Source organism: Martes martes (genome assembly GCF_963455335.1).
Source record: "Martes martes genome assembly, chromosome: 17".
Taxonomy (NCBI): Eukaryota; Metazoa; Chordata; class Mammalia; order Carnivora; family Mustelidae; genus Martes; species Martes martes.
The window spans coordinates 37,808,420-37,818,443 of NC_137905.1; the positions used below are offsets into that span (position 1 = coordinate 37,808,420).

The following is a 10,024-nucleotide window of genomic DNA, read 5'->3' on the forward strand; positions in this document are numbered from 1 at the left end:
GGGTCTGGGTGGGGCTGTAGCGTCAGGTGCTGGGAATGCTGGAGGGTGTCATGAGTGCATGCAGTCCACTAAACTGGGCTCTCCTTCAATGCAGGTTTGCAACTTTCCTCTATAAGAAGTTTAAAATATAAAAAGCATTAAGTGCTGCTGATTTTTAAGTTTATGATTGTTAGTTTCTCGGTTGCGGAGAGGAGATGACTATGTCAGGGAGCAGCAATGAGGCTCGCCAGAGGCAGCACAAAGCACAGTAATTCCAAGGTCTCCCTTAGAAGTCCAGCAAGGATGGTCTCCAGGGAGGTTCGAGCAGGAAGGGTGCGGAGCTGTGGCGGGCGCCACGAGAAACTGGGCAGTGGCTGGGGGAGTCAGACTGGAGAACCAGCCCCGGGAGATGCCGAAAAGTACCTTGGCCTAGGTTCTGCCAGCGGCGGCCACTTACCGCCAGCCCATTCTAACTGCCTGGGCTCTGCTCTCTTCCCGGGAACTCCTGCACAGAGAGCCAGGAACCCAGGCTCCGCCCCGGCCCGCGCTCCGAGGCTCTGACTGGTGGAGCCTACGCGGGGGGCGTGTCCGGAGAGGGTGGGACAGCGGCGGAGTCCGCGGCGCGGCAGGGCCGGGACCCGAAGCGGAACGCTACGGCTAAAGCGGACTCGCGGAACGGGTGCCGGCGGAGTGCAGGCGCGCAGGGACCCGGCGGAGGAGGTAAGGTCCTCCGACCCGGCAGGGACGCGCGGGGAAGGCGGGTTGCTTGTCCACCGCTTCCAAAGTCCCCTGGCCGGCCTGTCGAGGTGGCTCCGGGGCTCGGGAGGGACAGGCACGCAGCAGCAGGGGCCACCTCGGACTCTGACCCAGAGCAGAGGCGCGGGAAAGGGCGCTTACTGCTGGTTGGGAGTGCAGGAGGCAGGGTGGAGGCTGCAGGGGCTCCAGGGAGAGGGGGGTGAGCACAGATAAAGCAGCTCTGGGGTCGAAGCCAGGTCCTGGGGGGAAGCGAGACCTGGGACCGGAGGAGGTCCGGAGGCGCCCGCGGGTGCTTCCCCCTGGGGCGGCAAGGATCTCCGCACACCCTTCGTCCCTTGGCGGAGAGTCCTGCCCTGAGGCCGCCATCAGGACCTTACATCTTGGTCCCAGTTTTGGGGGTCTGCACAAGTGAGCAGAGTCAGCTGCCCCAGTGGACCTGGGAGGTGGGGGGAGGGTGACAGTGCTTTCTGGGCGGCCTTGGTCCTCTCTGTCCTCTCTCACTGTGGAACAGCCTGGCCCCTGAAGCATTGGAGTTTGTGATTTTGGTTAAAGTTGCTGAAGGAAATGGCACTAAAGCAGGCCCATAGAGATGACTGTTCCTTCCCAGCCTGGAATCAGCTGGAATCTCCTTTCCTTTCTCTCTCCCTGAACACTGAAGGGTTAAGGAGGAGTGTCTTCAGTTAAGGAGTTAAGGAGTGGTGTCTTCAGCCTCCTTTACATGGGGAGAACAGGAAGGTTCCGAAGGTTCCAGAAATTTCCAAAGTTCGGAGGCGCTCTGAGCCTCCTTCTCCACAGTGCAAGGAAAACACTGGTTTGCAATTTGAACAAAGTTCTTATCTCACCCCAGACGGTCAGAAGCCTTCGAGGAGGGGAGGATCATTGCTGGGGTCATTCTGCGCACAGTTTCCACTTAATACTGGGCTGTTCCTGGGCACATAATTTCCAGTGGGGTCTGTGCAGGCTGAGGGATGACTCTGACTTTGGCCTGCGTCCCTGCACACGACAGCCCTCAGGGCTGCCAAAACAGGAGGGGAGGCAGCCCAGCTGAGCTAAGGGACCTACCCTGGCCACCCCCAAGGGATCCTTGAGTTGGATGGGGTTGGGGGTGGGGCAGGGGATCTGGTGTTTAGAGAGGGACCCTGCCCTTTGAACTTGAGGATTTCTGATTCTGTCTTTGGTCAAGAACATCCTTCTTGGAGCTGGGCTCCTGCATCACTCTGTTGGGCCCTTGGGTAGTAATTTTGATGATGGGAGTGGTACTTTCCCGCCTGGGACTTTGTTGAGGATTAAGGGAGAGAATATTTTTAATGTGCTTACTGGTGTATCTGGTGAGCTGTAAGCTCCTAGTTAATAGCACCTCTGGTTTATTTTCCTTATTACTATTTTGTTTTTGTTTTGTTTTGTTTTGTTTTCATGGAAAGGGCCTCCAGGAAGCACAGGGTTAGACACAGCTGAGGGGCAGCCCCTCTGGAAGGAAGGGACCTGGATCATGGCACTCTTTGACCTTAACTCTTACCCTCACTCCTTCCTCCGTGGCCTCCATGGATCAGATTCTTGAGCTGTTCCCAAGGCCCAGAACATTCTTTCCTCCAGCCTTTGCATAACTGGCTCTTTCATGCAGCCTAAGGTTGGTGCAAGGTTACTTCCTCACCAGGTCTTGCCTGACCCCCACCCCCACCCCAGCTCTGCCGGTCAGATCAGCCTTTTGCTTCATGGCAGTTATCATGCGCACGAGCAGACATTACCTTGTTGATTTACTTACTAGCCTGACTGTCCCCCTGGGGAGTCTCTTACTCAAGGGCCCGGTCCCTACTTCTTTGCTGTTACCTGGTGCCAAGCACAGTAGGACTTACAGTACACATTTGGAAGGTGAAATCCAGAAGGCCTGGGGTGAAATCCAGGGGACCTGGTTGGGGCTAGAGGGAAGGAGGGGCAGTGATGAATCAGCCTGGCCCCAGTCAGAAGAAGCCAAAGGACGGTATAAGGGGCCAGCGTCCTGACTCCCCACCTCTGTGATCTTGGCCAGATACCTCCCTTTCTGATATCCCCAACTATAGCTCTCACAGGAGAGCTGGGTCCCACCTGCTTTCCAGGGTTCCCAAGGTGGGGTCCCAGACATCTCTCTTAAATCACACAAACTGTTTCTGAGTGGAGGAGAGGAGAGAACAAGTTCACTCAGGACACAGCCCTATGTCAGGTGTGTCCCTGGAGTAGGTGTGTTACACATTTGACAGCATGGGGTGGTACAGATCAGGCATAGATGAGGGTCTGCAAATTTTTCCTATAAGGGGCCAAATGGTAAATGTTTTCAGCTTTGTAAGCCAGTCTCTGTCGTGGCGTTCCAATGAATTGGATTTCGAAAAGTGGGCACTGGATCGGACTTGACGTGGGCTGGTAGATCACATGCAACACCTCGGCCCTCATGCACAGAACCATCAAGCAACTGTCGCATCCTGGCTCCCCAGACCCCCGTGCTCATGACGTACCTTTAGCCCACTCAGGCGGTGGGATCACTTGTGTTCAGGAGGGCCAGCCCAGGAGCCTAGCAGCCTCCCAAACCCTCCCCCCGAAAGCAACTCTGTTCATTGCCCCACTGCCAGACACTTACCCTTCAGAAGTGTCCACTCTCTGCCAGCACCCTGGGTGCTGGATACCCCGCCCAGAGGCAACACACGCAGTATCCCAAAGCCAGAGGCTGTCCTGAGGCAGGTCGGCCCCAGGAGGCATGGGTCAGCTCTCTCCTCCCCTGTCCTAAGGAGACAGTGTTGTAGGCTCTCTCTTGCCTAAACCTCTCCCTTCCCTGGGTGCTGCTCTTCACTTCCTGCAGGCTGCCCCTCTGGGTGGCGTCGGGTCAGAGGGGGACCCGGGCAAGCTGGCCTCTCGAGCTCACCAAACCCCTAGGGCCGGATGGGGGCCGTCTGCTGGCTGCTGTCTCAGCACATAGTCTGTCTGTCTGTCTTAGCTGCCAAATGTGTTAAGTAAGCCTTGGTCTGTGGCCACAAGACTGGGTGACACATAGGTGAGCTTGAAGGGAATGAGTGGCATCCTTTCTCAGGGCTCCCTCCCAACCTCGCTCGTGTCCCTGGGCGGTCAGGGGAGGCCCCACCAGATGACCCGTCGCGAGCCCCGCAGCATGGAGCTCCCAGCCAGGAGAACTCAGGTTTCTGGATGCAGACTCTGTCCTGTGGCTTGTCTTTTTGAGGACCTTACATTTAGGCAGAGAGAAAGAAAAAGACGCTCACGTTCCCACTTCCTGGAATTGACCGGTATTGTGTTTTATCACTTTGCTGCTGCTTTTTTTTTTTAAATGAAAGAAAGAATATTATAAAGGTGAAGTCCTGCTTGACCCCCCCTCCCCACCATTGCTGGTTACATCCAGGTGCCCCTTCTTCAGGCCACTTTCTTTGGTCTGGGTCCATCATTTGATTTTAACCTGTCTTAACCATTTTTAAGTGTACAGTTCAGTGGTATTAAGTATATTTCCATTGCTGTGAAACATCTCCAGAATTCTTTTCGTCTTGCAAAACTGAAACTCTCTACCCATTAAATAACAGCTCTTCTTCCTCCTGCCGCCCCCCCAACCTGGGCCACCACCTTTCTACTTTCTGTCTCCATGCATTTGACTACTTGCAATGCTGCATGGGAGTGGAACCGGACGAGTACTTGTCATTTGGTGACCGACTTATTTCACGGAGCATAAATGTCTTCGGGATTCATCCACGTGGTAGCAGGGGTCAGAATTTCCTTCCTGTTATGGCTGAATTACCTTCTGTTGCACATTTTGTCCAGCCTTTCAGTCATCGATAGACATGTGGGTTCCTTCCACCTCTCGGCTGCTGTGAATAACGCTGCCGTGAACGTGGGTGTGCAGTACCACTTTGAGACCCTGCTTCCCGTCTTGTGGGGAGACACCCAGGAATGGAATTACTGGGTCAGATGGTGTTTCTGTGTTTGATGTCTCAAGGAGCTTCCGTATTCTTTTCCACAGCACGACACCAGTTTACATCCCTCCCCCGCAACAGTGCACCAGGGTTTCAACTTCTCCGTGTCCTTCCCAACCCTTGTTATTACCTGTGGGTTTTAGGGTTTTATTTATTTATTTACTTATTTATTTTGATAGTTAGCCACCCTCGTGAGTGTGAGGCTCATCCTCTCCATCTTCATTTGTAGATCTAGTGTCTTGAACACTTTTGCAACGTTGTGTAATGTCTGCACATGAGCTGTCACATACCATTTGGCAGGCTGCTTTCTCCACTCAGTGTTTGATGTCTGTGGTCACTCCATGTTGACCCGCGTGGATTGGGTGAGTCATCATAGCTGCCGGCAGTCTTCCCACGTGTGAGTGGCCCAGCTGTGGGACCTGTTCCCCCACTGCTAGGCATCTCTCTCGTCTCCACAGCAGGTCATGAACTCACGGCCCTTGGGGATCTCCCTTGGCTGTACTCTGAGCTCCTCCGGTGGAGCCCTCAGCTGGCCCATCCCAGCACTCAGCCCACGCCGGGGGTGGGGGGCGGTGGCCTCTGGAATTTTGCCAGATTGTCCACAACAGGGACCCACTGATCCGTCCTAGCAGGACAGCCCAGGGCTGTCACCAACAATCAGCGAGGTTTGCAACACAAAACCAAGATTAGCAACCTAAAAATAGTGGTTCTTATATAAGGTGGTGTGGGCAGCACTTCTCAGGATGCCCTGTGGTCTGAAGAGGGCAAGTGGTATGTGACTCAGGGGGCTGAGCACCCCTCTTGTGCAATGCATTCAGCCCCCACACTGGGCCCCACTGTGGTTTCCCATACATGGTCTGACTTCTAGAACTGCAATGTGGTGACCCAGAAATACCACGTGTGTGATCAGCTCGGCCAGGGCCATGCTATGTGTGCCTGGGCACACTTGTGCACATGGTGGTGGCTGTGAGGTCAGCTCTCACCAGCTTTTTCCTCAGAAGTAAGGCTGACTCACACATGGCAGACCCTCGGGGAGCTTTGGAAAGGTTCCTTCATTCACCAGCAACTTACAAAACACCTACTGTGTGCTCGGCACTGTTTCAAGCACTGGGGATACTGTAGTGAACAAGAAAAGGCTCCTGTTCTCATGCTTAGAACCCAGTGAGGGAAATAGAAAACATGTAAGCAAATGATAGACAAGAAAATACTAGGTCCTGGTAAGTCCTGGAAGAAAAAGCAAAATAGGGGACACCTGGGTGGCTCAGTTGGTTAAGCAGCTGCCTTCGGCTCAGGTCATGATCCCAGCGTCCTGGGATCGAGTCCCACATCGGGCTCCTTGCCCCGCAGGGAGCCTGCTTCTCCCTCTGCCACTCTGTCTGCCTATGCTCGCTCGCGCTCTCTCTCTCTCTGACAAATAAATAAATAAAATCTTAAAAAAAAAAAAAAGAAAAAAAAAGAAAAAGCAAAATAGGGTAACGTCTTAGAGAAACTGGCAGTAAACTTTTTCTGTAAAGGACCAGGTAGTAAATATTTCAGGCTTTATAGCCTGCGGTGTCCGTCACTGTGAGTCATCTCTGCCATTGCAGCATGAAAACAGCCACAGACAATTTAAATGAACGAGTGTGGTTGTGTTCCAATAAAACTTTATTTACAGAAACTGGCTGTGGGCTAGATTTGACCCTCAGGCCATAGTTTGCCAACCATGTACTTGAGATGGGGTTGTCAGAGACCCTTTCTGAAGGGAGATGAGAACTGAGAGCCCAGGGACAGCCTATTTCAGGCAAGACCTCATGGCGCCTTGCTGTTGATTCAGTCATGTAGCTGTGTGGTGAGAAGTAGGCAAACTCTGGCCAGTTGTGAGAGAGAAAAATGGTGGAGTTTGTTCATGAGGTGACTCTTGGGGGTACAGGAAAGAGGAGGATGAGTCCTTGATTTGGGGCTTGAACAGATGGGTGAACAGTGGTTCTGCTTATGGCAAAGAGGAACTGGAGGGAAAAGCTGGGTTTATGCTGGGCATGTTGAATTTGAGAACCTTCTTAGATGAGCAGGTAGGAAATCATGTGGGCAGGTGGATGTCCAGGCTTAACAGCGCAGCAGAGAAGCCACAGCTGGAGGCTTGATCCGGGGAGTCAGTGGGATGTGGGTGATCTTCAAAGCTGCGAGTCCCGAGGGTCAAAGGGAGTGTGTGTGAACAGAACAAGGGGGCGCCTGGATGAGATCTGGGCTACTGACATTTCATGCTTGGCAGAGGAGGACAGAGAGGACCCCACACTCCATGGAGGAAGGCACTGTCCCCCCGGGGAACAAGCTCTGGGCCCCCTACTTACAGAGCCTCAGTTTCCCCCTGTCAGTGGGGGATTCTGCCTCCTCAGGTTGGTGTGGGGACTAAATAAGAGAGTCATGCTTGACATGGAGGAGGCAGTCAGCACGTGGTACCTGTGACAGGGGCAGTGGTGCCCACTGAGCCAGAGGCCAAGGGAGCAGGTGCAGGTCTGTGATGCTTTGGCTTGGATGGCAGAGGCCATGGTGGGTTAGGGGCGCAGGTGCCTGGCACTTGCTGTCCCGGTACACGCCCCTGCACCCTTCCACCTGGGGCAGGCCCAAGAGCCAGGTCTCTGGTGTTGGGCGGGGGTCGGGGCTCAGTATCCTTGCCCCTTGGGTGGATGCCAGTGGGGGGTGTTCTCCTCTGGCTCCCAAGGCTCCCCAGGAAGTTGACCCCCCGCCCCCGCCCTGGGCCACAGCGATGGCCCGGATTAGTCACATCTCTTCGCTGCTGTCCCCCCATCCCTGGCTGACTTCCACCTGCCCCCCCCCCCCCCGCACTGGGGACTCCTCCTTCATCTTTCAGCAGCTCCTTGTGGAAGAGCTGGCTCTGGCTACTGGGGCAGCGGGTCTGTGGTTGGCTGGCCGTCTGGGCGCTGTGGGTTCCAGTGGGGTAATGGATGGGGGGTGGGGATGGTCAGTGAGCTGGAGAGAGCTGTATGGTTCCTACCCCCGCCCCGAGGCGCCCGGCCAGCTGCCGCCTCCCTCACCCACCGCCCCTCCCACAGCCCTGCGGCCGGAGAAGATGGTGGATTCCCTGGCCAACACGGAGATCAACAGCCAGCGCATCGCGGCGGTGGAGAGCTGCTTCGGGGCGTCCGGGCAGCCGCTGGCCCTGCCCGGCCGGGTGCTGCTGGGCGAGGGCGTGCTCACCAAGGAGTGCCGCAAGAAGGCCAAGCCGCGCATCTTCTTCCTGTTCAACGACATCCTGGTGTACGGCAGCGTGGTGCTCCCCAAGCGCAAGTACCGCAGCCAGCACGTCATCCCGCTGGAGGAGGTGACCCTCGAGCCGCTGCCCGAGACGCCGCGGGCCAAGAACCGCTGGATGATCAAGACGGCCAGGAAGTCCTTCGTGGTGTCGGCCGCCTCCGCCACGGAGCGCCAGGAGTGGATCAGCCACATCGAGGAGTGCGTGCGGCGGCAGCTGCGGGCCACGGGCCGCCCGCCCAGCACGGAGCACGCGGCGCCCTGGATCCCCGACAAGGCCACGGACATCTGCATGCGCTGCACGCAGACGCGCTTCTCCGCCCTCACGCGGCGCCACCACTGCCGCAAGTGCGGCTTCGTGGTGTGTGCCGAGTGCTCGCGGGAGCGCTTCCTCCTGCCGCGCCTGTCGCCCAAGCCCCTGCGCGTCTGCAGCCTGTGCTACCGCGAGCTGGCCGCCTGCCAGCGGAGGGAGGAGGAGGAGGAGGAGGAGCCGGGCGTGGGGTCCCCCGGGCAGCCGGCCTACCTCCCCGGGGCCGGCGCTGGGGCGTCCAGCGGGGACGAGGAAGACTCTGACGAGGACAAGGAGGGCAGTGGGGATGGCGACTGGCCCAGCCATGTGGAGTTCTACGCCTCAGGCGTCTCCTGGTCAGCCTTCCACAGCTGACCGTGTCTGCGGCTGTGAGGGAGGGGCTCCCAGGCCCTTCTGCATCCAGGCAGACTCCATGGCCCAGGCCCGGGCGAGGGCAGAGTTCCCAGGCTGCCCCCCAGCCCCCAGGACCCTGCCCCCACGGGTGGCAGGTGCAGTGGGAATGGCTCTTTCTCTCTGGATCCTAGTGCCTTTTTTGCTGGACGTTGGCATCCTTCTTTTCCACTTCAGGTAATTCTCTGTCCACTTAGCAAACCCAAAACACTTTGGCCTCTTAGGAACAAACAGTGCCTTTTCTCAGCCCTAGGAGCTGTAGTCCCAGATGATCCCTTGAGCTAGACAACCAGAGGCACCTTTCAGAGGACCAGAGGGAAGATAGGACTGGAATGAGGTCCCCTGAGGCCATGCACCCCAGCACCTGCCCCCCAGAAAAGCGTACCCCCAGGGAAGACTGGGAGGGCTGGAAACAAGGTCTGCCCATGCACCTTGCCTGGCTAGCTGGGCCTTCTCAGGCCAGGCATGTGGGCTCACCTTGAGCCAGACAGACTGCCATGCTGTGGGTGCCCACCAGGCGTGGGACTGCCGCCTGGCTCCCGGGGGTCCCAGGCATGTGCCCGGGCCTCTGGCCCCATCTCCCTTCTCTCCAGGTGTCCAGGTGTCTGATGCCCCTCACTCCAGCCCTCGTCTCTCTATGGCTGAGGAAAGCAGTGTTTTCTGTTAGAACCCTTCACTGCCAGTGACAGAAACCCCACCCAGACTGACTTAACAATAAAAAGAACATTTATTCACTCATGTGGTCAAAAAGTTCAGAAGTGTCTTGCTTCAGACATGGCTCATCAGGGGCTGAAACCATGCGAGGTGGCAGATGTCCACAACCGTCTCCCATGGTGTCCTGGGAACACTGGCAGCACAGTGGGGTGGGACATTCGGGCCACACCTGGGCTGCTTCCTGAGAACATGGCCCCATCACCCTGGGTGCTCTGCCCATGGCCCAATGCCTGGAGCCCTGTCCCCTAGGTGTGAGTCATCTGAATGGAAGGACAGTACACAAACCCAGAGCCACTCGTCCAGCTCTGCCTGGGCCTTCCTGGCATAAATCTGTCCCAGGCATTCTCCTGCCTGGCCTGCCCCTGGGGAGGGTGCCACTGACTGGGGAAGCCCCCGTGCCATGACTGGCCTTGCTCAGAGTAAGTGTGTCGAGGCTGGAGCTTCAATGCCAGCCTCCTGAGGCCTGGCCCGCAGCTGGCGACACGGTCTCCTGATTTGCTCCTGCTCTCATCTCCCTGTTGCCTGGCTGAACTTGGCCAGAGCCCACTGCGGAGGGGGAAGTCACTGTCAGCTAGAAGTAGTGACTCTGGGACCAGGAAAGCCTCTCCCAGCCCACATGGCCCCATGCCTAAAACCCCTTTGTCAGGGCTCCAGGCCCCGGGGGAAGAATCCCCCTCTGGCTAGT

At 56.8% G+C, this 10,024-nt stretch overlaps 1 protein-coding gene across 1 annotated transcript; it reads left to right on the top strand.

The window, feature by feature from the left end:
• The first annotated feature begins 591 nt into the window (after positions 1 to 591).
• PLEKHF1 (pleckstrin homology and FYVE domain containing 1) lies at positions 592 to 9,370 on the top strand. The gene is made up of 2 exons (XM_080828091.1): positions 592 to 699; positions 7,727 to 9,370. The coding sequence occupies exon 2, from the start codon at positions 7,744 to 7,746 to the stop codon at positions 8,587 to 8,589; it is 846 nt and encodes a 281-aa protein (XP_080684217.1). The 5' UTR covers positions 592 to 699; positions 7,727 to 7,743; the 3' UTR covers positions 8,590 to 9,370.
• The last annotated feature ends 654 nt before the right edge of the window (positions 9,371 to 10,024 follow it).